This window comes from Girardinichthys multiradiatus, chromosome X, assembly GCF_021462225.1.
Source record: "Girardinichthys multiradiatus isolate DD_20200921_A chromosome X, DD_fGirMul_XY1, whole genome shotgun sequence".
NCBI classification, from domain to species: domain Eukaryota; kingdom Metazoa; phylum Chordata; class Actinopteri; order Cyprinodontiformes; family Goodeidae; genus Girardinichthys; species Girardinichthys multiradiatus.
In genome coordinates, this window is record NC_061817.1 from 5,149,182 (window position 1) to 5,176,699 (window position 27,518).

The 27,518-nt window shown below is 40.7% G+C and overlaps 1 protein-coding gene across 4 annotated transcripts; it reads right to left on the minus strand.

Annotated features, from left to right (window-relative positions):
• Positions 1-1,621: 1,621 nt before the first annotated feature.
• On the minus strand, positions 1,622-25,904 carry LOC124862406 (synembryn-A-like). 4 transcript variants are annotated; one of them, XM_047356291.1, is made up of 14 exons: positions 25,808-25,904; positions 25,390-25,488; positions 24,850-24,897; positions 21,242-21,259; positions 14,937-15,026; positions 14,202-14,740; positions 11,494-11,629; positions 10,513-10,815; positions 10,331-10,425; positions 10,053-10,203; positions 8,777-8,872; positions 6,174-6,318; positions 3,155-3,437; positions 1,622-2,225 (listed from the first exon to the last, which is right to left on the minus strand). In XM_047356291.1, the coding sequence occupies exons 2-14, from the start codon at positions 25,477-25,479 to the stop codon at positions 2,075-2,077; spliced, it is 2,145 nt and encodes a 714-aa protein (XP_047212247.1). In that variant the 5' UTR covers positions 25,480-25,488; positions 25,808-25,904; the 3' UTR covers positions 1,622-2,074. The 4 variants fall into 4 exon arrangements, with proteins under 4 accessions (XP_047212247.1, XP_047212250.1, XP_047212248.1 ...); XM_047356294.1 differs by having other exon boundaries at positions 10,627-10,815; positions 25,808-25,903; XM_047356292.1 differs by lacking the exon at positions 21,242-21,259.
• Positions 25,905-27,518: the final 1,614 nt, after the last annotated feature.

A 27,518-nucleotide genomic window follows, 5' to 3' on the forward strand; every position in this document is an offset into this window, starting at 1 on the left:
TCTCTGCTGCTCCCCCCGAATTGCCATGGGCCTCTTGGCTTCTTCTCTGATTAATGCTCTCCTTGCCCGCCCCATCAGTTTATGCCTGGTTCACACAGCAGGATTTTTATGTCGATTGTTGCCCCTTCCGACATGCCCCGATTATTGTGATGGCTCTTAAGATAATCTTATGAGATATTCCTGCTGTGTGTTAAGAGTGATCTAGTCTGCTTGGAAGGATGTTGGGGCCGCTCCGACCTCAAACCGGGCATATTCAACATGTTGGATTGCCTTGGCCCAATATAACATCCCTGTGTGGGATGTTCCCCAATGACAAACAAGCATGCAGCCTGCTGAATGAGATGTGTAGTCAGTCAGAAAGCAAGGTGATGGAAACACGGAGGGGAATTACTCTCAATTCATGTCTGATCTTGAGAGGGTTTATGAGATTTCCTGTTTGGCAGAACATCTGAATGTTCGTGAGTGAAAGCTGTTCATTCACACACCATAGGATCGAACCTGTTATGTCTACGATTTTTTATCGTCATGTGTGGGTTCTCTCAGGTTTTGAAAATCAACTGACAATTTTAAAATCCTGCAGTGTGAACCAGGCATTAGGTAGATGCCCATGTCTGGTAGGTCTGCAGTTGGTCCATCCTCTGTCCATGTTTAGATGATGGATTGAACAGAGCTCTGTTAGATGTTCAGAGCTTGGGATATTGTTTTAGAACCTAACTCTGGTTTAAACTTATCCACAACATTCTCTCTGACCTGTGTGCTGTGGTCCTTGGTCTTCATGATGCCGTTTGTTTTCTGATTTTCTGTAACAAACCTCTGAGGCCAGAAATAGAGCATCTGTAGTTAGATTCAATTTCACACCGCTGGGGGAACTCCCAAATATGAAATCATGACGTTTTATGACCATTCCCATATTTGTCAGTGTAAGTTAGCTGGCCGATCAGTCACTGAGCATGCTCACTTGCTCAGGCTTGATGACTATCACATTTCTTACCTACTGTTTCAATGATAATGGAAGATATGTAGCTTAGGGTAAATAATTCATGCCTTCTGATGCATTTAACACAGTACTACATAGTTTGTTTACCTGCACAGCCCTAAATATTTTTGAACATATCAAAAACATTTTGAGGCATGGGCATTACAGTTCTCAGCTTCTATATTTAACAAACATACTGCTTTTTGATTATTTCAGCTAACAATTATTTGACCACTTGGGGGCACTCCTAGAGCATTTAACTTTCATCCCCAGATGGTCACTTGATCCTTAAATATGGGACAAAAATAAAATAAGAGCATGACATCATGGAAAAAGCAGAGCTCCCTGTCCTGATGTAGCGGATTAACACACACTATACAAAACCTCCTCCACTATACAAAATTTCCTCATAGTTAGACCCATGTAAGGATTTTTCTAACACATTGCAGCTAAAGAGTGGAGCATTTATTAGCATTATTTGGGTTCGACATATTTGTGTAGTTTTTTAGTTAGTTAGTTAACTAGTTATTAGTTAAAGAGATGAAGCAGTAGCAGATGGAGTAGAACAGTTATTTGAATAGGTGCTTAAGAATAACTGTTAGCAGCATGTATGGGTATGCAAATGCAGAAAGAATGAACAAACAATTTAAAAGAGCTTCATTTTTATTGTCCTGCACAGGGAAAAGCATACATTGTCTACACTGTGTTAGCAGCTGAGATTAACACCAGGCATTCATGAATGCCTTAGAGGTTCGAATGCAAACAGAGAAAACATGAATTCAGCTGAAAATATAGTGCTTCATTCTTACATCTATTTATTTCTCTCATTTCTACTCATTAACACATTAACTTCCTTCCAGCATCATTATCTGACACACTATCCTATTTTACATTTGCTGTTGATGCAGCAACAGAATGATCACTCTGATTTAAGTGTATAAATAAAAATCCTGATCTAGTTTGAGCTTGAAGCAACAGAATGCTGCATTATAATATTCAGCAACAAAGAGGTGGGTTTAAATAACAGTTCTCTCTCCAGCCTGCAGATGCCCGCCATCTTGGTCATTTCTGTGTGAGTGTAGCAGGAAAAATGCTTTGCTATTTGATTGTTTTGTCTTTCAACCCTGGCATTGAATTCAAATCCTGTTCCTCCTCCTCATCCTCCTCCTCCGTGCAGCCCCTCATTTGGCCCCATAGAGGAGCCAGTCTGCCATCTGCTGTCACACCCATGGGCTGAATAATCTGGTCTCTGGATGAGAACGAGAAATACAAACGTTGGAAACGTTTTGACAGCGCCTTACTTTTTCTACATTTTGTTGAGTTAGTCTTATTCTATAATTTTTATTTCTTTTTATTCCTTACAGAAAGTTTTGCTTCTTTAAAAAAAAAAAGACAGGAGGGCAAAATTGTAAAAAAGTAGATTATTTTCTTCTGGGCTCAAAATAGGCTAAATAACAGAAAAATAAGAAATGTAAGTTAGTACTGCATTGGACAAAACTGATTTTGGGGGAGGAGCAGCCTAAATGGTTTGAGAACTTCTGGTCTAAACACAAAACCCCATCATGACAAAATAAAATACTTTGTTTGAAATCAGTATTCACACCCTTAAAACCCCTTCGGCAGCAATTGCAACCCCAAATCTTCTTCGGTGTCTCTGTCCAATAATCAGCGCTGCAGAATGTATCGTGTCCTTTTTCACACCTGTGCTTTGACACAATCTGGTTTTGGAGGTCTACACAACGTGCCTTTGACTTATAGGCTTGGTTTCTGTTCTAATATGCCAGGTCAGCTCTGAGACTTTATATAGACAGGTGTCATCCATTAGAGATCATGTTCAAGCAGCTGATGTCACCACAGCTGGATTCTAATCAAGCTGCAGAAGCATCTAAAGGAAAATCAGTGGAAACAGGATGAACATGAGCTCAATTTTAGTTGTCATGGAAAAGGGTGTGAATACTTCTGTACATCTCAGGTTTTTTCTTTTTTGTTTTTTAATTGATTTGTAAAACCTTATTTTTCCGTCCTTTGTTGTTATGGGGTGTTGTGTTTAGAAATTTGTTGTAGCATAAATTGTGGCAAATGGGAACCACTGTGAACATTTTCTGGGTGCTCTATAACTGAGCAGATAAACTGAGACTTTGATTAGCATTTTTAACAGCACCATATCAGTGATCTCACTGTGATAGTCTGTTGATCATGCAGATAAGACGGCGGGCCTCCTCCTCCTTCTCTTCCTCTGTCATGCCTTCCATTGGATCGGGCTGCTCTGCCTCCACCCGGCCTGTCACCAGGTTTATCTTGGATCTGGCCTCCCGGTATTCCTCAGTGTCTGAGTCTGAGTCGCTGGAGTAGTGGGAGGCAAACTGGCCGTCACCAGAGTTCCTCCTGCCATTCAGCAGACCCCGCGCTGCCAGCAGCCCAGCAGCGTTGCCATAACCGGTGTATTTAACATAGCGGCTGACTGCAAAGACACACAAGATGAGAACATGGAATCTGAATCAGGATGGCATTCGGAGCTATTCAGCAGGACCTCTAAAGGCAACTTTTACAAGATTGATGGTACTTCTTCATTTTACTGAATGTTTTCAATAATATTGCTGTAAGATGATCTTGAGCAGTTCTCTTGAGATGCCTTCAAATGATGCTTAATAGCTGAGGGCAGTAGATGAGAATACCTTTTTCTCGTGGTCAAGACTCTGCTTTATGAATCCCCGACTGAGTTAAGATTACATAGGATTGTCTACGATTCAGTTAGGAAATGGTTATGGTACCTAAGAATGAGCTATGAATTTGTTAAGAATTAACTGAGATTTTTTGCACCACATTTTGAACAACTTAAAACTTTTGCAACAAATTCCAGATGGCTCAATAATTACAAGAACTGAATAAGATCAAAATATGAATTCAGGAACTTATTACGTTTCAACAAACAATCTTGAAATGTTGCGGTTCTTTGCGATTCGTATTTGTGGACTGTGTGGAATAGTAGTCTTGAACAGTCGTTAGAAACTGTAGATTCTGCTGTTTTTAGTTTGTTTTTCTTTTTGTCACAGAGAGAGAATTTACAACATATCTGGAAAAGAATTTCACCATCTAGGACCTTGTTTTCCCAAGACCTGCAATGATATATTCTTTACATTTTTTTTTTTACATTTATTCACATGCATTTATATTTAACAAAATAAAAATAAAAAACATTTTATTATAATTTCATAGACAATCTCAGCAGCTCAGTCTGTGGAATTAAAAGGTCGTTAGTTCAGTGTAATCTGCTCTAAAGACTATTTCAACTATTGGTCAGAATAGTGAAGCGCGTGCTACTGTGTATGCATTAGTATGTTCAAGGTTAGTTTTCTTTAAAATCTGTCAAATTCTCCTGTTCCCCCCTGATGGCTCGCTGGTTTTTTCACATTTCTTTTTCTTTTTAATTATTTCATTAAAAATTTACCTCAAATGATCTTGCCTTCCTGCTGTCTGCCAATGGGTACTTCAATGTAACTTCATTGAACCATGACAGCTTTATCAGTTCTAAAATTAGTTTTAACGTCTGTTTGGGATTGTCACCCTTATTAACATCAAACTGTGCCTCATTTTAACCCACACTGTCACCCTCGGATTAAATTAAATAGGTTGGGTGTTCAAGACGGCATAGAAATCACCAAGGCTCGAGCTGATCCTAAACTAAAAGAATCCACTGTGAAACCAGTTTTAGCATCACCATGTGGACTGAGAGGTTGCTGACTGAGAAAGACACCTTTACCCCAACCCAACTGAAATTTGCAGTTGTCCACAGAGACGAAAAAATTTAGCTTTGTGGCCACAATGACAAAAAGCATGTTTTCAGGAGTCAATGTGAAGTTTTCTAATCTGAGAATAGTTGTCATAATCTTCCTGTGTTAGATTTCGAGTTTGTGTTCTGTTAACTCTCTCTGAACTGCCATATCCGTCTCTTGCTTTATTTCTGTTCATTCAGGTTTATTAGATTCATTCTGTTATGTTTGTTGTTTCCTTGAATTCCTGTGTTAAATGTTTCATTTTATATTTTCTTATAGATCTGGTTCCCCCCTATTAATGTTAGTCTCATTATTTACTTGCTTCAGTTCATTTACATCCCTGCACTCCATGTTCTTCTGTGTTAATTAATCACTCTCCCTCTGTCACCTTCTCCATCAGCTGTTCCTGATTTTCTGCCTGATTACCTCCCCTAGTTCATTGGCCCATTCTTCACTTCCCTCAGTATTTAAACTGCTCTGCACTTTGGTCCAACCCAAAACCAGCACAATTCAACAATCAGTCTGCTACCTGTGAAGCATGGTGGTGGTGGCATCCTGTTGAGGGCTTGTTTTACATTGCACAAATTGAGTGGAATAATGAAGAATGAGCAGTACCTCCAGATTTTTCAATTTCACCTCAAATCAGCAGCTAGATGTTCGAAGCATGGACTCAGGTGTTTCAGCAGGGCAATGATCCCAAGCACACATCAGAACCAGTGTTAGAATGGCTGAAACAGGCTGACATGAAGGTTTTGAAATGAACCCAACCTACTCAATATTTGTGGACTGTGCTTTAAAGCTGGGTCCAGGCTGGGCAATTAACCAGTTGACATGGACCCAGGACTCTGACATGAAGAGTGGTCAAATATCCAGTCAGAATTATGCCAGGACCTTGTTGATGGCTATAACAGTGTGTAATTTTTCTGCAACCTTCTAAAAATAAAACATTTATCCACATATTAGAGGTGCTGAATTTATTTATTTGAGTCTTAATGTATCATTTTGAAACTGTCTTGATGAGAGAAAATCCACAAAAATTCAGATTTGAGCACGCCATTATTATTTATTGTTGTTGTATAAACTTTCGCCCTGGAAAATGAATGATTAAAATGCAACATTAAAAGGCCCAAATTAATTTGATTAGCTCTGTACAAGTTAGTATATTTTCTGTATACAATAAGGTTTATTACATAGAGTGTGAATGAAATGAAACCAAATTGTACTGTCTAGTCTTTAAAAATCACGATATACAAGATAATGTACTTATTTTGACTGTAACTGTGTCTGCAGTAGTACAAAAACACTTAAAGTCTCGTTTATGTCGGTCTTCTGTCACTAATATTTGGATTGATTGGAGACAAAAGCATCTAAAGAAAACTCTAATGAATAAAAGCTCACAAGTATTTAGAGAACTGTGACTGTACCATTTTCTTTGCAGAGCACAAACAGCAACTCAGCAGCACAGTCCTTCACATCAGTGTCGACATGGGTCATCAGGCGGACCAGCTGGCCTCTGAGCGTACTGTCCTGCTCAGGTCGAACAGCAACATCCCTCAGAGGGGGTAAGATCTAAGACAAAAGTTTATAACAGGAGAATATACAGGGATGTATTACTGTAATATCAATGTACAAGGCCCTGCTAAAGTATTCAAACCTTTTGTACTTTTCTATAGTTTGTCCCATTCCAACAAGCTTCAGTGTATTTGTTGGATATTATATGTGATAGACCAACACAACGTGGTGGATAATTAACTATTAATTTCACAAATAAAAATCTGAAATGTGTGGATTAGCATTCAGCTGCCTTAACTCTGATAGCCCAAAACAAAATCCAGCACAAATAATTGCAGAAGGTATATCCAATCGGTAAACAGAGTCTAGCTGTGTGTAATTTAATCTAACTGCAGCTGTTCTGTTTCTGACCTCAAAGGTTTTGTTAGAGAACCTTAGAGAACAAACAGGAAACTGAAGCAGTTTCCTGTTTGTTGGAGGAGCCAACACCCAGAATAAACACTCCACATCACCCTGAACACATCTCCACTGTGATTCATAGTGGCTGCATCACGGTTGCATCATGCCGTGGGGATGACTTTCTTCAGCACAGACAGAGAAGCTGGTCAGTGTTGTGGGGAAAATGGATGGTGTTAAATCAGAGACAACCCTGGAAGAAAACTTGTTAGAGGCTGCAGAAGACTTGAGACTGGGGTGGAGATTCACCTTCCAGCAGGACAACCACCTTAAACAAAAGGCTAGAGCTACAAAGGGATGGTTTAAATCAAAGCAGATGCATGTGTTGGAATGAAAAATTAAAACTGAGAATCTGTGGGAAAACTAAAAACTTATGTTCCCAGATGTTCTCTATTCAATCTGACTGAACTTGAGCTGTTTTGCAAAGAAGAATAGACAAAAATGTAAGTCTCCAGATGTTCAAAGTTGGTAGACACATACTCCAGAACACCTAGAGCTGTCACTGTAACAGTGACAGGTGGTTCGGCGAAGTACTGACTCAGGCGCTGAATACAAATGTATGCCGTAATGTTGAAAACCCAGAATTTCTTTCCTAACAACAATGTAATACTTTGTGTTGGTCAGTCAGATAAAACATCCACAGAAGACATTGAGGTTTGTGGTTCTCCTGTGTCGAAAAAGTAAAGGGCGAATGAGTAAGTTTGCAAGACACTTTAATGTCTCTCACAGCCAGTGTCCTCACCGAGGTGAAGGTCTCACTACTAGCTTCTTTGACAGTTGGTATCTGGACTAACAGATATCTTCTGTTTTTGCTTTTTTGTCACACTTAACATGAGTGAATAAACTGAGTAAATACTATCAGCACTTTATTAATAAATATTTGATTAATTATATTGGAAAGAAAAACTATCCAAACCAATATGACCCTATGGGAAAACGTGACTCACTAAACCTAACAACAAGTGTGCCGCTCCAGGCAGCAACAACTGAATGTCTTCATTCAGAGGTGGACTTAGGATCATCATCCTGCTGCAAGTTCTCTTAAGTTTAAACTCACAAACTGGTAACTGGAAATTCTCCTGTAGGATTTTCTGCTAGAGCAAAATTCATGATTCCATCAGTTATCGCTAGTCATCCAGGTCTTGAGGAAGCAAAGACGCCCCAGGCCATAACTCTACCACCTCCATTTCCGACTGTCAGAATGATGTTCTGTTTCTGAAATGCTGATAGTTTTAGGTCAGATGTAACATGACACACACACCTTCTGAAAAGTTCCACTTTTGTTTCGTCGGCCTACAGAATATTTTCCCAAAAATCCATGGAGGCCATTTCTGCCCATTCTCTCTTTATTATCTATAAATCATAACCTCTGATCTTAACTAAGTTAGTGAGGCCTGGACAGCTTTTGATGTTGTTCTAGGTTCCTCTTCAACCTGGTTGAATTGTTGATGAGCTCTTGAAGTAATTTTAGTAAGTCAACCACTCCTGCAAAGGTTTTCCACTGTTTCATGTTTTCTCCAGTTGTGGGTTATGGTTCTAACTGCGATGTCGGAAGTCCCAAGCCTTAGAAATGCCATTATTATCTTTGCCAGACTGATAGATGTCAGTGACTTTGTTTCTTATCTAATTTTGAATTTCTTTAGAGAGGGGTATGTGTTGCTTTTTGAGATGTTTCTAACTTCTTGCTTTCTTCATGTTGTCAGACAGGTTCCATTTAAGTGATTTCTTCTTTTCACTTGATTCTACCGGGCTGACATTAATCAGGCCTGGGTGTGGATAGTAAGATTTAGCCAAAAAGGTGATGAATGCCCATTTCTTTATGATTTAACAAGGTGGACAGTTAACTTTCCACATAGGACCAGGTTGGTTCAGGTATCCTTTCCCCTTAATGAAAAAAAATCATCATTTGAAAACTGCTTTTTGTATTTACTCAGGTTATTTTTAGGTGATAGTAACATTTGTTTAATGATCTGGAACATTTAGAGGTGTAAAAAGGAAAACAAATAAGAAAACTGGAAGGGGCAATATGAATGTAGTTAAAGAAAAAGAAAAAAGTTACCTTTTGTCGTAAGTAGTGACGTGTCCCCCTGTGGACCCGAGAACTCTCAGTCAGTAAACTTAGTACAGGAGTTAGCTTCTCTTTCAGCTTTTGACCCTGAGAAAATGAAAAAAGGTTTGAACAGAAGATGCATCATGCCTGTTTATAGTTCTAAAAGGTAAAATCTAAGAAATAATTTCAGCTACCAATCAGAAGCAACCTTGGACATATGTGCATTACACATGTAAATTGTTTGGTTTTCAAAAAGATGGAACATCTAAGGTTAGCACCAAGTCCTGTCGTCGAAAGCTAAGCAATACTATTGCATGAGTTGCTGGAGCATCCGACTGTCAATCACAACAGAGGGTGAAAGTCAGCAGACACAGAAGATACATTAGACAGCATTACCAGTAGATAAGGGAGTTTGAATGGGCCACATTGTTGGTTTGCATGAGGCCGGGTGGTTGAACCATTACCCATGTGTAGGCTGCCATTAACACCACAGCAGAGACACCTGTGCCTGGAGTGGCATGGACAGATGTGGACAGAGTGGAGTGGTACAATGATTAAGCAGTGATGACTGCATGCATAGATGGCAACACCCAGCAGAGAGAGTCAGCACTTCCAGTGTTGGGGTGAGAAACACCATAGCTTTTTCTGGAACAATGATCCTGAGAGCTGGAGGCTTTTATGTTAGATCACCTCTGGAAAAAAATCCCGTGTCACCAACAACCTTCAGAAGACACCTAATAAGCAAAAAGAGTCCAGTTGTGTGTAACTGAATTCAAGTCTAACTGCAACTGTTCTGTTTCTGGTCTCAGAGGTTCTTTAAAGAACACCAGCAAACAAACAGCATCATGAAAACCAAGGAACACAGCAGACAGGTCAGGGAAAAAGTTATGGAGAAGTTTAAAGCTGGGTTAGGTTCTAAAACAATATCCCAAGCTTTGAACATTTCACAGAACTCTGTTTAATCCATCATCTGAACATCTAGAGAGGATGGACCAACTGCAGACCTACCAAGATATGGACATTTGGCATTTGGCATTTGTCAGAGAAGCAGCCAAGAGGACCTCCTTACTGCAAGGCAACAGTGCTAACAATTAATGCAAAATCATTTGAATAGACCCAATAGTCTCTGCTGACCAGAAAAGCTGGAAAAAAAAGTCAATCAGTTAACTTCAGTCACTTCATAAATTGAACAAAGAAATATGTAGGGCAACATATGGACTGATTTACAATTCATCTTCTGGGCACCTGCACCAATTTGTACCTACAACAGCACATATCTACTTGCCCTGTTCAGTCGTCTGTCCATGAACAGTAGCAATGCGTGGACACAGTCCATGTTGACACCTTCATATTTATGGGATGCCTGGTCCACAGGGACAGCCAGCAGAACATCCAGACAGGTCAGGGGCAGGGCTGACAGGATGTTTACTGTATGTCTGAGAGAAACATTTTTTTTTATCAACAACTTTCAGCTGTTTTTCTGACATTTTTTACAGGCATTTTTCTCAAGCTTTCTAAGATGTGTCTAACATTGAATTGTTTGGCTAAAAGTAGCCCTCTGACCCTTGTAGTTCTTCCAGCGTGTCTGCTCCATCACATGACAGCAGCAGACAATGGCGTAGGACAGTCACTAGGCGGCGATATAGAGCAGCTTCCTCCTGTAAAGACATGTTACAGCTTTTATTTCTGACCAAACCTCATGGACTAAAGTTCACAAATAAAAATCCTCCATAAAAACAACATACTTTCCCTAACACGTGAGGGATTCTGTCAGTCTTTATTATGACTGCTGCTGACATACTCAGGTCATTTTCTTCAGTAAGAAAGCTGAGCAACAAATGGGGGGTTTGTGGTTTCACCTCATCGGGCTCCTGCCTGTAGAACCTGTGAGCAATGTTGAAGATAGTCTTGAGGATCTCGATGACATCCTGGGACACCTCCTTGGAGATGGGAGGTGCTGTGCTGTCAGTGATCAGCTGATGTCCCTCAGCCCACCTCAAAGACAGGTACTGCTCCAAGGCTGTGGTCAGCACCAACACACCGCGCTCCTGAAGGGAAGAAAAAAAACACTGAGCTCTGGGGACCACGTTAAGCAGCTTTTGAAGAACTGATCATAACAAAGAAATCTATTGCCTTGTAAAAGTATTCACACCCATTGAACATTTTCCTTTTTGCCACCTTACAGCCAAAGACTTCAGTGTATTACATTTGAATTTTATGTGACAGACCAACGAGAAGTAGTGCATAACTGGAATATGTTTGGAGTGGCCCCTAGTTGTACCATGGACCTCTTGGCTGCTTCTCTGATTAATGCTCTGCTTGCCCACCCTTCACAAAACATCTGCATTCACTCTCAGACTCTGTTTATGAATTCAGTGAGTTCTGAATGCAACTGGTCAGTCTGGATATTATGGAGTAAAAGGGACAGAACAAAACTGCACACCACAGTTTCTTTAAATTTTTTAAAAGGTTTAAAACCCATGCATCATTTCCCTTCCACTTCCCCAATTATGATCTCTTGAAATTTGCAGTTACAACAGGAAAAGAAGTGAGGAAATACTTTTGCAACACTGTATTTTTACATTTTCTACAATGCTCCACCACGCTGTAAACACTGTGGTATAGTTCAAACTAATATGTGACAAAATGTGAAAAAAAAAATCAGAACACTGAGACAAACTTTAGAAGGACCTAATAATGATAATAAAAGGCAGAGGAGTATTTACCTGCTGTAGCTGCAGCCTGAGCTCAGGCCTCAGAGCTGTTAGTAAGAAGAGCAGCCTTAGCTTGTAAAACTGGCCAGTGGGTGGCGCCCTACTCCAGATGCCCTGCTTCAGACTCTCCCATAATCCCTGCAGAAGTCTTCCCATGGAAACAAAGATGAAGCTTAAAGTGAGGCCAGGGGTTGCTAAGCAGCTGCAAGGCACCATTCATACAGGAACTTCAGGGTTTTGTTAAATTCAAAACCCCTATTTCTTGATTATTATGCCTCATTCTGTAGTTCTTGATGCTCAATATACTGTCAGAGTTTTAGTAGCTACAAAGAATTTAATTTAATACTAGGACTGGACAGAACATGACCAAAGAGAAGATCAAAGAAAAAACTTCACCTTGGGACTTTGTAAGATTGTAAGGTCTGACTCCATGGAAGGAAATGAAAAAAAAATCAAAATGTTTTAAAATGAGCATATTTATTTATTTTCAACTTCTATGGCTATTTTGTCTCACTATAGTTTATTAATTTGCTATTTATATTTTTTCAATCATCTCTAACAGAAGACTTTCTCCCTGCTTTTATAATAACGACAGAAATGTTCAGAATAAGTTAAGCTGCATAAAGTCCATCCAACCTGATTCTGTGGAGGAAGCAGCTCTGTTACTAAAGCAACCGGAAAAAATGTTTTTTTCTTTATCTCCAGTTCTCTGACTGGGGAAAACCTAATAACAGCATGACTACAGAGCCGAGACACTTTGGGAACAATCAGCAGCCTCATGTTTGCGTAGTTGTGCTGTTTTTGTGCAGCATGTGCACAAATTCACTTTGTTTTAAAGCCAGTAGTGACAGGTTATGTGCACTGGACTGTTTCAAATACAGAGGAAATGCAAACACATCTGCTTGTTTTTAGGTTGACATATGGAATTATATTTTAGAGGCATAATGCAGGTTTTTAATACATACATATTTTCAGTTTCATCCTTCATTAGATCCAGGGCTTTTCAAAAAACATCCTGGGCTTAAGACCCTGAAATCCAGGTCTAACATCGACTATGATTCGTGATTTTGACTGCTTCAAAAGGTTGCACACCTAAATATTTAAGATGCAGACAAGCTTGTTGGCACTCCCATTAAAGGGATATAAAATAATATTTTGTTTCAGCTGCATAATCTCTTATTTGAGTAGATTTATTCAATAGGTAAATAATAATCTGTTAAGAAATAAAAGTTTTGATTTTTTTTTAACCATTGGTGCCATGGTTAGTACTGTCCCTTACAATTCCTTTCAAATAAATGTGACAGAAGCCTTCTTTCTTTTTTCTAATTGATCTAGTTTCCATAATCTTCCATCCATCCACTTTTTATTCCTGCTTCTTCCATTGAGGGGCACGGAGGAGCTGGTGCCTATCCCCAGCAGTCTGCGAGCACACCCTGCACAGGTCACCAGTCCATCGCAGAGACACACAGGACAAACAACCATGCAAGGGCAATTGAGAGAAACCAGTTAACCTAACAGTCATGTTTTTGGATGCTGGGAGGAGGCCTGAGTACCCGGAGAGAACCCACGCATGCACTGGGAGAACATGCAGAAAGACCCCTGCTGGGAGTCAAACCCAGAACCTTCTTGCTGCAAGGCAACATTGCAACCAACTGTGCCGTTGTGCAGCTCTCCATAAACTTCTAATTGGTAACTTATGTTTCTGTTGCTTTCTGTTTCCCTGAGGTATAAATATGATGTGACATGGAGGCCCATTTCTTTTAGGTCCACAGGTCACCAAGCTGCACTAGGACCAATATTAAAGTTGCCACTACACGCAGTGGGTGGGATGGAGAGGGAGCTAAAAATGTCTCCAAAGCTCAATGAGAATTGCAGCCCAGAGGGACATCTTGGGGAAACCAAGTTGCCATAACAACCATTAGATGCCATCGACATGCTAACTAGATGGTTGGGAGTGGTGGCAGAAAAAAGCCTTTTCTGTCCTACCATGATAAACATGGGGACTGGGACATTTACTGGAACTGGGAGCTTTGGTCAGATTAGACTAAGACTGAGCTTTTTGCAACAATCCCCTCAGGTTGGGTTGGAGGGAAACAAAGAATAAATATGTTCCAAAGCACCTCGTGTTCCCTGTTAGGTATGGTGGAGGATCTATAATGGTGTGGGTCTGTTTCTCATTCAAAGACTTAGTGAAACTGCTTAGGTTGCATAGCCTCAAATATGAAACTGAAATACCACTTTGAAAAACCAAAAGATTTAGATAAAACCTGGTGGACTCTATGAGTAAACAGAAAATGGGACCTTTTGCCAGATCAGCACAGGAATGGCTCAGCAGACATTAAATCAGCCTTCTTATATGACCATCTGTGTCTCCTGTAGGAAACCTGCTGGTTGACCAGAAAAAAGTAGGGCACAGAAAGGAGCCAGGACTCTGGACCATCGGGAACTTGTGGAGGAGAAGGGGAAGATGAATTGCTGTCATGTTGACATACTCCAATAAAAGATGGATTTCTTACCATGATTTTTACACATCTTTATCAGGGAAGGCCAACAAGTTTGTCCTGGTGTACTATAAAGAGAAGTGGCTAAAAACGTATCCTGCTGCACAATGAGTTCTCAGTTATTTTGTTAGTTTTAAGTGTTTCCAAGATTTCATGTTAAGATTGACTGCAGTTCTTTGACAAATTACAGAAAAATGAAGACATTTTTAAAACGGTCACCTCAGTGCGCTGGCTCTCTCCTGTGCCTTGGGACTGTTGTATATTAAATTACACAAGACTTTCATGGCCTCCTTCCTGCACACCTCCCCATCCTCCTCCTTTCTGTCCTTCTCACTGTCCTCTTCCCGGGCATCTTTCTTTCCAGGAGCAAGCACAAGGTGACCTTCATTACCTCTTTGCTTATAGAAGTGACGATCAGAGCCATTTGTGGTGGAAACACAAACTTCTTTGGTGGGAACAGAAAAGGAAACTGCACACTTCACATCAGCATCTGCTGCTCCCTGACAACCGCTTGCTTCTGCTCTGTGTATTTGTGTTCTGTCCCACTGAGCTTCAGTTTTACTCCTGTCATGCAGCTGGCAGGGCTGAAGAAGATCGATGCCTCCCAGGTGTGCCAGGGTGAAAAGGGCGCCATCTGTGACCATCGGTCCAAGGGCTCTGCGGTCACGGGAGAGGATTCGCAGAGTATGCAGACAAGCCCGTAACACTGCAGGCTGCAGTTGACCACTGACAAAGCACAGCAGGGCTGCAGCCAAATCCTGCAGGTGAGAACTTATGGTAAAATCTATGAATTCAGTTTACCACAAGTCAATTACATGGACATTTAAAGAGTCTTAGGTTTATTCTATGCGCTACTGCAACACACCAACATGTAGATCTACTGGGAAGAGCTGGAGGTTCTGGGAATTCCAGGGTACATGAGGACAAACAGATTACATCCTTTTAGTGGCCTACCTCTCTGAGAAGAAGATCTGGTCTTTCATCATCTGAGTCAATATCCGAATCAAAGTTAGGAGGACAGTCCCTTATTTTGTTCTTTCTGAACTGATGAACCAAGAAAAGGAATTACCACCACTGCAGATGAAATTAGTAGCAAAGCATTTTACAGTTACTTTGTTCATGCGGCATTCGTGCTTTCTTTATCCTCTGTTCTGTCATCTACCCCAGCATCCATTTTTGTATGTGTTCCAGAACAGATGCTAAATCTAACATAGCCCCCACTCGTCCTCTACTGTATTTCTTCTTTTTTGGTCCAGTTCTGAAGCTTACTGGCCTTTTAGGGATTCTATATGGGTTATTTTGGTGCACAGAACCTCATACAGAATCAAGATAAACTTTTTTTTTCTGTTTCAACTATTGAAATTTGTTGCTCCCAGTGTTCTTCACTAAACTGACAATAACCAATTACCCTTTCTCCAGTTCAGTGTTTTTCTTTCCTTGGACCTCTTTTGATCCACCAGAAAAGTCCTGGAAGAGCTACAGTTGCAGATGCTTTGGCCATTTTGATTAGCCATGACAACAAAGGTCACTAAGATCTTTAATACTTGCACATATTCGACATCCAATACTTCAGACTTTAGGACCAGAACGTTACCCTCCTGTCTAACATCTTGTAGTGACCCAAGGGGGGCGGAGCTTTGAGTACAAAGACTTAAAGTGAATGCACACTAGTAGAGGCAAAGTGTGTCATATCAATAGATGCATATAATTCGGCACACACATTGGGCATGTCCTGCTAAAGAGAGTGGAAATATATTACTGGACTTCAGCCATGGATAGTTTTATTAGAGGCATTGATACTTTTGGAAAGGTCAGGTTTGAAAAGGATTGCTGGATGCCAAGTCTCACTGAGGTTGAAGGCCACAAATTAAAAATGAGTTTTAAGACGAGTTTCAAAAGCAACAGAGAAGCCCCTGCCCCCTCTGAGTTTTCTCCTAGACCTCAGGGGACAAGCTCTTCAATGTCCAGTGTACTGCAACTTTTAGATGTGTCTCTGTTTACTTGGATTAAATACTTCAACTAGGTCAATACTTCCAGGTCTTCAACTGGGCTCTATAGAACTTGACTGAATAATGAGGAGACAAGTCAGACACTTCAGGTATGTTGGGCCAGGGGCACATCTAAAGGATGTAGGACCTCGAGGCCCTTGAGGACTAGAGTTTGACACCCCTGTCCTAGAACTTTCAACCTGCAGGAGCTGCTTTTTAGTTGACTTGAGGGACCAAGAAGGTATGTAGGGATGAAGAAGCTTAGAGAGGTATGGCAGGGCAAGATCATTAAAACATTTTTTTACATTTTAAAATGAACTCTAAAATGCACATTCAGCCAGTGGAGTGAGTTCAGAGCAGAGCTGATGTGTTCAGTTTTATGAGTACAAGTTAAAACGTGTGCAGCAGCGTTTTGAACCACCTACAGATGACAGAGCATGGACTGAATCACTCCAACATAACATTGATTACACTAAGTAAACGAGATGAAATATAAGCGTGGATCGCTTTTTCAAAGTCGCCTGGATAGAAAATGTTTACTTTTTGCCAATCGTCTTAAGTGATAAAAGCAGGACTTTACCACTGCTCTAAATTGAATTGACTCACAGAGTCCAAGCCAGTGGCGCCGGATTCATTTTATAGGTGGGGGGGGGGGCCGTGCGGGTGTTGCGTCGCCCATTTTCAATTTTGTCACACTATAATGTTGGTGCGTACTTAAAGGGCGTTTTTTGAGGGTCTTGATATATTGGGAGCTTTAGTCCAGAACCCTCCTTCCTTCTGTTCCCTCTTTAAAAGTTGCACTTTAGAGTCTCTGTTTATATATTTTGACCACTATGTTTATTCCTCCTGCTACCTGCTGAGTGGGGATCACCCCGGTCTCAGTATAAATGATGAGACCGGACAAACGGTTCCCAAAGAAGATTTTTTTCTTCAGCTCTTACGAACCAGTGAAGCCCAGACCTTAAAGGGCTGTGCCTATTCTCATAGAATCTGGGGTTATGTAACCCCAAAGAGAAGCGTGAAGGCTTCGAGTGCGTAAATACGCAATCAGAGGCACTCTGCGCAAATGAACAGGGAGGATAAATAATCTCGTCAGGGTGGAGGCTGACATGACAACCCTGCTGCTGTGGACAGTGACGACACAGCTTAACAAACTGTAACAGTCCAGAAAAGCAGGAGCAAAACATAACCGAAGGAAAAACATCAGCAGCTGGATCATAATGACGCAGCGCAACAACCTCCTGCGTGCTTCAAGCGGCCAGAGCAGAGGGCATCTGTTTGCTACACGTGAAAACACGCAGTGACAGGCCAGCTGTGGTTCTCACTGAGTCCACAGGAGGATCCGCCATTAGGAGTGGACGACTTCCCTCACAGTCCATGGCCGAAGACGCTCCTTTGTGGTTTTGCTCCAGTTCTGCTGAACCCGCAGCCTCTGGATCGGGTCACTGTTCCTCCTGCAACCCATGGAGGAGCCGCAGGAGCAGCGGAAAATAAAACATAATTTTACATAATCAAATTTGACCTTATATTAAATATTTAGTTTTTCTTGCTACCGTATTGTTGAACAGTATATAATTAATTAAAGCATAGTTAAATGCTGAGTTTAAAAACAATTAAATATCAGTTTCTGTATTGGGTTCACATATTTGTACATCCGAGCCTAGAGGATTTATGGCTTCACCAGTCATGGACCTCACCGCACGTCACTCAACAGATCTAATATAACCCGAGAAATACCAAATATGTGCATGTTACAGGCTATTATTATATCACAAATAATCCCAACAACAATTTTTTAAGAACAATCATTAGGCCTACATTGATACACGAACCGGTAGAATAATGATAAACTGGGGTGTTTTCATATTAACCAATATTGTCTTTAATAAAATAAAAAGTAAAATAGAAGTTCTCCATACATTAAAAATTGTTTAATGCGTTCTGGTGTCTGGAGAGATTATGTGACGGCCGTTCCTGACTGGCGTTGCATTCAGAAAACGAAACAATGACTCTGACAGGCTGCCACAGGTCCTGATTATTTTATTATTTTATTATTTCAAAGATGTTCACACGAACAGAGAAGGTATTTGCTGTTCATTTCATCTGCCTGCATTTTCTCCACATAGCGACCTGCCATTGCTGCGCACTGCGCGGTGCTGTTGCAAATTGCAGTTGCCTTTGGGACACGCGTCAATGACAGACAAATAATGAACACAGCTATTTGCAGTTTTAGAGAGTTAATAACACTGCATGTGTTATAGAAACATTGGCATCCACTCTTCCCAGAATTTGACAACTTTGCGGTGAAACGTCTGGTATTGCACATTTATTCATAACAATCGTGTTAACTGGACATGGGTGTTATTGTGCTTCCAATTTCATTGCACATGTTAGTATATCACGCTGTGCGTGTTTCTGCGGATGCTGTCCGGTTTCAAGAGGCACAAACGTTTTGTTTGTGACTCTGTCTAGACAGCGACCAGCCAAGCCTTAATACAGGTCCTTCTCAAAATATTAGCATATTGTGATAAAGTTCATTATTTTCCATAATGTCATGATGAAAATTTAACATTCATATATTTTAGATTCATTGCACACTAACTGAAATATTTCAGGTCTTTTATTGTCTTAATACGGATGATTTTGGCATAGAGCTCATGAAAACCCAAAATTCCTATCTCACAAAATTAGCATATTTCATCCGACCAATAAAAGAAAAGTGTTTTTAATACAAAAAATGTCAACCTTCAAATAATCATATACAGTTATGCACTCAATACTTGGTCGGGAATCCTTTGGCAGAAATGACTGCTTCAATGCGGCGTGGCATGGAGGCAATCAGCCTGTGGCACTGCTGAGGTCTTATGGAGGCCCAGGATGCTTCGATAGCGGCCTTTAGCTCATCCAGAGTGTTGGGTCTTGAGTCTCTCAACGTTCTCTTCACAATATCCCACAGATTCTCTATGGGGTTCAGGTCAGGAGAGTTGGCAGGCCAATTGAGCACAGTGACACCATGGTCAGTAAACCATTTACCAGTGGCTTTGGCACTGTGAGCAGGTGCCAGGTTGTGCTGAAAAATGAAATCTTCATCTCCATAAAGCTTTTCAGCAGATGGAAGCATGAAGTGCTCCAAAATCTCCTGATAGCTAGCTGCATTGACCCTGCCCTTGATAAAACACAGTGGACCAACACCAGCAGCTGACACGGCACCCCAGACCATCACTGACTGTGGGTACTTGACACTGGACTTCTGGCATTTTGGCATTTCCTTCTCCCCAGTCTTCCTCCAGACTCTGGCAATTTGATTTCCGAATGACATGCAGAATTTGCTTTCATCCGAAAAAAGTACTTTGGACCACTGAGCAACAGTCCAGTGCTGCTTCTCTGTAGCCCAGGTCAGGCGCTTCTGCCGCTGTTTCTGGTTCAAAAGTGGCTTGACCTGGGGAATGCGGCACCTGTAGCCCATTTCCTGCACACGCCTGTGCACGGTGGCTCTGGATGTTTCTACTCCAGACTCAGTCCACTGCTTCCGCAGGTCCCCCAAGGTCTGGAATCGGCCCTTCTCCACAATCTTCCTCAGGGTCCGGTCACCTCTTCTCGTTGTGCAGCGTTTTCTGCCACACTTTTTCCTTCCCACAGACTTCCCACTGAGGTGCCTTGATACAGCACTCTGGGAACAGCCTATTCGTTCAGAAATTTCTTTCTGTGTCTTACCCTCTTGCTTGAGGGTGTCAATAGTGGCCTTCTGGACAGCAGTCAGGTCGGCAGTCTTACCCATGATTGGGGTTTTGAGTGATGAACCAGGCTGGGAGTTTTAAAGGCCTCAGGAATCTTTTGCAGGTGTTTAGAGTTAACTCGTTGATTCAGATGATTAGGTTCATAGCTCGTTTAGAGACCCTTTTAATAATATGCTAATTTTGTGAGATAGGAATTTTGGGTTTTCATGAGCTGTATGCCAAAATCATCCGTATTAAGACAATAAAAGACCTGAAATATTTCAGTTAGTGTGCAATGAATCTAAAATATATGAATGTTAAATTTTCATCATGACATTATGGAAAATAATGAACTTTATCGCAATATGCTAATATTTTGAGAAGGACCTGTATTCCCTAAGCGATCTGGTAGTGCTTTGATTGAAAAGCCATCGATCTGCAGATAGACCTGGCATAGAACAGTACACAGTATAGGCAATAAATACAGGAGAAAAAGCAATGGCCCTAGAGCTGAGCCCTGTGGGACCCAACAGGAAAGAATGGACAGAATGTTTCTAAGTCTAAAATGTAGACATAGAAAGAGGGGAACCTTACTTCAGGTGCTTCTCAACCTACCCTCAGCTGGCACCATCCATTGCACTAGAGAGGAGATATGAGCAGCAGCTTTCCAGCAACCAAAAGTGGGGAAAATTTAGCTAAACCTATTTGTCAAAACAGAAAGAAACTGGGCACCCTGGCTGCAGATTTGGATTTATTGACAAGAAGACAGCCAAGGATGGCCAGACCAGTCACCAGGCTGCTACTTTCCAGGAGGTGTGACAGCAGCTATCACCAGGAAACCTGCATCACCACTGCTCACCTTGACCCCAGGCCAGATCTGCTAGTACTACCTCATGTGAAAATAAAAGGAGCAAACACTGTGTTGGCCTCCCTCTGACCAGCATCACCATTTAAATAACCTCAAGGATGACAACACAGATGTCTTTTCTAAGACTGAGGCTGATTTTGGAACTAATGAGCCTTGGTCACTGTTCCTACTTGATAGTTTTGTTCCCAAACTAAAAAAGTTGGTTTCCTGGAGTTGGAAAATGTATGACATCATGGGCCAGAGGCCATCATGGTGGTGAGAACATATTTATCTCACATATCCCGGACAGAGATAGTACAGGACTTTAATTTATGAAAATAAATAAATGAAAAGAAATTTAGTAACCAGTTCTATTACTTGAAAAACAAAATGTTCTGTATAAAAGTTCATCATGTAAAGGTAACCAAATTGAAATAAATAATTGCCATTAGAACAGAGATTTAGTTGTGCACAGGACTAGTGCACAACTGCAGCATATTACCAAAGTGAAGGTCAGCACAAGGTAATATGATGAGTCATGAGGTATCTAAACAGCTTTGGAACACACAGTCACACATGATTAATCACTTCTGGACATCCATGCATACAGAGACTGGGCGTGACTAAGCAAGTTAAGCACCTTTTCAGATTACTGTAAGACAGTGTGAAATCAAAGTCAGCACTGGTCTGCTCAGGTAAAGTGTTTACCTCTTCCAGCTGTTGTTGCTGCAGACAGGTTGTCCATGAATGAAGAAAAACAGATGCATAAAAGCAAGGGAAAAGTGATAAAGTTTAAAATGTAGAAAGAGCAGAGCTAGAGTGGATAGACAAAAATAACAAAGTGGTAACATTCATTCCATTCACTGGAGTGTGTTGATCACAGGATCAGTTCAAAATCACTTCAGTGAGGTCTCTACTTTCAAATTCTATTTACTTGTTATAAAGGACCCTGCAAAGGTCTCCACACCCTTGAAGATTTCCACATTTTGTCACCACAGCCACATACTTGCATTTTATTGGAGTTTTAGGTGACAGAGTATAGTGCATGCTACGTGTGAAGCAGAAGGAAAACTATTCATGTTTTTCAACATTTCTTTCCAAATAAAATGACTTCACATCTGACAAAGCTGGACAGGACCAAGGAAGAGGCTTACGGCAGCAGGGACTGGGCCCTGTAAAAGCAGGCCAGGAACAAACTGACCAAGGACATCAGGGCAGAAACTACAGCAATAAGCTAAAAAAGAGCTTCTCAGCTACTGACCCAGCAGCAGTTGGGAGGAGCCTGAATGACATCACTTCCTACAGGAACCTGTCCCCCCACTCCAAGCAGAATCCTCATCTGGCAGAAAGTCTACATCCACAGAAGATCTTTGGTTGGTTCTCCAAGATGTTTGGAACAACCTACCAGCCGAGTTCCTTCAAAAACTGAGTACAAGTGTACCTAGAAGAATTTATGCTGTTTTGAAGGCAAAGGGTGGTCACACCAAATATTGATTTGATTTAGATTTCTCTTTTGTTCATTCACTGCATTTTGCTGATTGATGAAAAGAAATAACACTTCCATTTTTTCAAGCATTCTTTGTTTACTGCATTTTTTCACACCTGCCTAAAACTTTTGCACAGTACTGTAAATATATAGGTAAATATATTTTTCCTTTATTTAAATCAGTCTGTTTGCAAAATATCTTAAAAGTTATTAATGGATTTTGAGGAAATTTTCAGATAAGGTGCATATTAGGACAAGAACAATGATTAGATTCTGGTGGATGCAGAGCACCATCTGGATCCAGGATTGTTTTTTAAAGATTTTTTATTATTACCAGAGCACAGTGCTATAACTTAGAATCCCCACAACATCTGACATACAGTGGCCAGAATTCATCCAGAGTATAGCTCAAAAGCATGGAAAAATATGACATGCCATGGTGGAGGTCTACACTCTACCATGGCTGTGTTTTTCTAGTTTCATAAATATTTTTACTTGACGGTCATGTCTGGCTGAACATCATGATTTTACCTTATCTTTCCACCTTGCAAATCAAATCACTCAGCAGGGGTAACACTACAATAATAAAGTAGTAGTAGTGATTGGTCTAAGCTGAGTTGCTGTGCAGGGTAACCAATCAGATGTTGGGGTTTATCTAGTGAGACACATCAGAGGTTTACATTTTTTCATGATGTAAAGAACCAAAACAATTTTAATTTTACCTTATACTGGATTCAGTTTTTAATTAGAATTCCCATTTTAATTATTTGATTAGGTAACTATAGGTAACTATATTGACAAGAATATTTAATTACTTATTTGATATACACTCACTGCCCACTTTATTAGGTACACCTTGCTAGTACCGGGTTGGACCCCCTTTTGCCTTCGGAACTGTCTTAATCCTTCGTGGCATAGATTCAGCAAGGTTCTGGAAACATTCCTCAGAGAGTTTGATCCATATTGACATGATAGCATCACACAGATGCTGCAGATTTGTCTGCTGCACATCCATGATGCGAATCTCCCGTTCCACCACATCCCAAAGGTGCTCGATAGGATTGAGATCTGGTGACTGGAGGCCATTTGAGTCCATTGAACTCATTGTCATGTTCAAGAAACCAGCCTGAGATGATTCGTGCTTTATGACATGGCGCGTTATCCTGCTGGAAGTAACCATCAGAAGATGGGTGCACTGTGGTCATAAAGGGATGGACATGGTCAGCAACAATACTCAGGTAGGCTGTGGTGTTGACACGGTGCTCAGTTGGTACTAAGGGGCCCAAAGTGTGCCAAGAAAATATCCCCCACATCATTACACCACAAACACCAGCTTGAACCATTGATACAAGGCAGGATGGATCCATGCTTTCTGACCCTACCATCCGAATGTCGCAGCACAAAGTGAGACTCATGAGACCAGGCAACATTTTTCCAATCTTCTATTGTCCAATTTTGGTGAGCCTGTGCGAATTGTAGCCTCAGTTTGCTGTTCTTAGCTGACAGGAGTGGCACCCGGTGTGGTCTTCCGCTGCTGTAGCCCATCCGCCTCAAGGTTCGACGTGTTGTGCGTTCAGAGATGCTCTTCTGCATGCCTTGGTTATAACGAGTGGTTATTTGAGTTACTGTTGCCTTTCTATCAGCTCGAACCAGTCTGGCCATTCTCCTCTGACCTCTGGCATCAACAAGGCATTTGCGCCCACAGAATTGCCGCTCACTGGATATTTTCTATTTTTCGTACCATTCTCTGTAAACCCTAGAGATGGTAGTGCATGAAAATCCCAGTAGATCAGCAGTTTCTGAAATACTCAGACCAGCCTGTCTGGCACCAACAACCATGCCATGTTCAAAGTCACTTAAATCACCTTTCTTCCCCATTCTGATGCTCAGTTTGAACTACAGTAGATCGTCTTGACCATGTCTACATGTCTATATATAGAATTTTATTCACATTATAACATATAACTGTATAACTTTTATAAATTTGGGGGATTTGTGCCACTGTTAGCCCTCTATGGCGGGAATATTTTCTAGAACCTGTTCTAAGGATGAACTAAAAAATCCAAATTATGGAGACAATGGAGGGAAGATGGAAGAAGGAGTTAGAATGCAGTATCAATCATGTCTTAAAATGGTAAATATACTGTATGTTCATTTTCTACTAGAATTCTGTGGGTGGTTGCCCATCCAAGGTTATATTGTCCCAGACCAAGGCAATGCTGTCACCTGGTCTGCTGCTAACAGCATGTTTCACTGTGGGGAGGGTATGTTCAGGGTGATGTGCAGTGTTAGTTCTGCTCCAAAAAATGTTTTTAGATATAGGTTTCCTATGTTCTTCCATTTCTTCCACATGTTTGCTGTGTCTTCTACATGGCCTGTGACAAAAAAATCTAAACAGGATTTCTTCTGGCATTGTTTCAACAATGCCTTTCTTGCTGTCGCTCTTCCATAAAGACCAGATTTGTGGAGTGCACAACTAATGGTTGTCCTATCTGCAGAGTATCCCACCTAAGCTGTGGATCTCTGCAGTTCCTCCAGAGTTACCATGGACTGCTTCTTTGATCGATACTCTCCCTGACCTTCTGCTATGTTTCTTAAGTTCTGCGTTTAGTTTTCTAGCAAACCTCTGTGGTAGAAAAGCTCCATTTATACTTCAATTACATGCAGTATGTTTACTGATTGGTGACTTCTGATGACAACTGATTACACAGAAGTTTACAAATGTATCAGATTAAAGTATGCAGAATAAAATTTGCAATACCTTTGGGATTTTTATATGAAAAATATTTTTGCAAGACACTTTAGAGATGCAGACAATTTGTTTACTGACCTTTTTTCTTTCCTGTGCATCAGTGTTAAAAAAGAAGCACTCTGCATACTGTGGAGAGACAAAAAAGATAGAACATTTTACTCAGAATTCATAAAGTGCTCAAGTTGAGTCTCTCAAAGACCAGTATCATTTGATAAAGACAAAATGTAAAGAAAAAGACATCCCCAAGCAAATGCTAGACATGGCTGCAAGATGTTAATCTCCCAGCCAGTTAAAAACACATTAATGATTTATTTCATTAATGTTGTGGCATTATATCCAAGTAATCTGGGTGTTTCTAAATTGCAAGATGAGTTTCACACAGCAGGAGCAGCTATGGAGATGGAGAACTACTAAAATCCCTCAACATATTTTAGGGGGAACATAGAGCCAGAAGCAGAGCACACCAACCCGGAGCTCCCTGCTTCTGCAAACATTTCAAACCTTCTTCCAGCCAATGACAACCATTCTCATCGTGCCCTGCACATTGTTTCCATGGTTACAAAAAAGAAATCTGTCTTGTGCCAAACTGATGCAGTTGTCATGGCAACAGTCAGTAACCTGGGTGTTATAGCTGTCCAGCAGGAGCTGGACTGTGTCCTGGTCTCCTAGGCTGATGCTCTGGATGATCCTTTCCACGTCTGGTGCCATGCCCGAGGCCTGTCCAGAAAAAAGTCCAGTGCAGAAAAATTCTGTTATTTCCTGTAATTACCAACCGACAGTGAAGTAACTGCATTTATGCATTAATATAAAGGATCAGCAATTATAAAAATAACTCCTACATGTTATCAACAGCAATAAATGACTAATAAACAGACAACAAATAACAGTGTAGTCTCTAAAGTTGTAATTGTTTAGCCAACAAAGTATAATTAAATCGAACTTGAAGTCGTGCTGAACAGCACAAGTTCAGATACCTTCACCTGGATCATAGCAAATGCATCTAACATTGAGTGCATTAATGAACTGTTGCACTAACCTGTTGGTGTAACAACTCACACTGTCTCAGGCAGTTTCTCCGTCCTCCAGATGAAACTGTGTCTGTGTAATCTTGTCATCCTTATTCCTCTGCACATTCCCTCCTCCTCTTCCCCCCCTAAGCCCTGGATATACTCACACCCCAACCCCACTGCACTCTGCTGTATCAGCTGCTCTACATTTCAACTGGCTGTCGAATTAAGCCTTAAATTTATACATAAACTCAAGTATAATATATACACCCCCACTAATAAAGCCACCAATAAGTTTCTGGCATAATTCTGTCTGGGCTGGATATTTGACCACCAATATGATCAGAAATTAACAGGGCTGATGTCAACACAATTCAGGAAGCTTCATGTTAGCCTACTTAATCCACACTAAAACCAGTATTTGTGTGTGTTTGGGATCATTGTTCTGTTGATAACCAAACTGTTCCCAAATTTCAAACATCTAGCTGTTTATTTTTGCTGAAGTTTAAGTTTTTCATTATTCCATCCACTTTGTTCAATGCACCAGCACAGCTGGCCGGGAAGAAGCCTCTCAGCATCATGCTAAAAGGCAACTACGCTTTACAGCTGGCAGTGCTCTTAGGTTTTGAAGCCTCATCTTGATATCATCAAACCATTTTACTGGGGCCCAACGCAGTTTGTAGTATTTGTCTTGGCTGACCATAAAATTATTCTCCAGAAGATAGTTGGCTTGTCCATGTGGTGATCTCCAAATGTTAGTCAAGCTAGAATGTGTTGGACTGCCTTCGGTGTTACAGTGACATTGTAAGTAAGTAAACTTTATTTATATAGCACCTTTAACAGCAAAAAATCACAAAGTACTTTATGGAGTGCAAATAAAATAAATACAAGTATAGGCTTAATATAATACAAAGACAATAAGAACAGCTAATTGGCACATTGGTGCTCCAGCAACTTCCAGTTTATGGTAGGCTTTAGCCTTGATTCCTCCTGGTTTGTTCCTAAACATCCTAACCAATGTCCTTCCATCTGAAGGTGACAGTTTGGCTCTGATAGTTGAAACTTGGGCATAGCTGGTTGTTTCAACTGGACAATGATCTCACACACATCCAGACAAGCAGGCTAACATGAAGCTTCTGGAATGTCCTCACCATTAGTTGTATGGGACATCTATAGACTGTGCTTATAAGCTGTGTGTGTGCTAGTAAAATAAATTTAAATGAACTGTACCACTTTAGTCAACATGAATGTAGGGATCAGGGGAACGGTGCTAGGCTGGTTTAAATCTTATTTGTGTGACAGATTCCAGTTTGTTTATGTAAATGATAAATTATCTTTAAACTCCAGGGTTAATTGTGGAGTACCACAGGGTTCAGTACTTGGGCCAATTCTCTTTACTATATATTTGCTTCCAATAGGTCAAATTATCAGGCAGCATAGGATAAATTTTCACTGTTACGCTAATGATACTCAGCTTTACTTATCCATAAATCCTGATGAGCCCAACCAGTTAGATAGACTACAAGCATGTCTTGAAGACATAAAAACTTGGATGACTTTACATTTTTTGCTTCTAAATTCAGACAAGACAGAAGTTGTCATCTTTGGACCGGAGTCTTTAAAAAAGAAACTGCTTAGTCAATCACTTAACCTGGATGGCATTAAATTGACCTCCGGTAATAAAGTAAAAAATCTTGGGGTTATTTTTGACCAGGACATGTCATTTAAATCCCATATTAA

Coding starts and splice junctions, on each gene's coding strand:
- LOC124862406 (XM_047356291.1), bottom strand. CDS start 25,479: ATGGCACCAGACGTGGAAAGGATCATCCAGAGCATCAGCCTAGGAGAC. Junction 14,741..14,936: donor CAGATCTTCTTCTCAGAGAG/GTAGGCCACTAA, acceptor TCTCACCTGCAG/GATTTGGCTGCAGCCCTGCT. Junction 2,226..3,154: donor ATGATCAACAGACTATCACA/GTGAGATCACTG, acceptor GTTCTCATCCAG/AGACCAGATTATTCAGCCCA.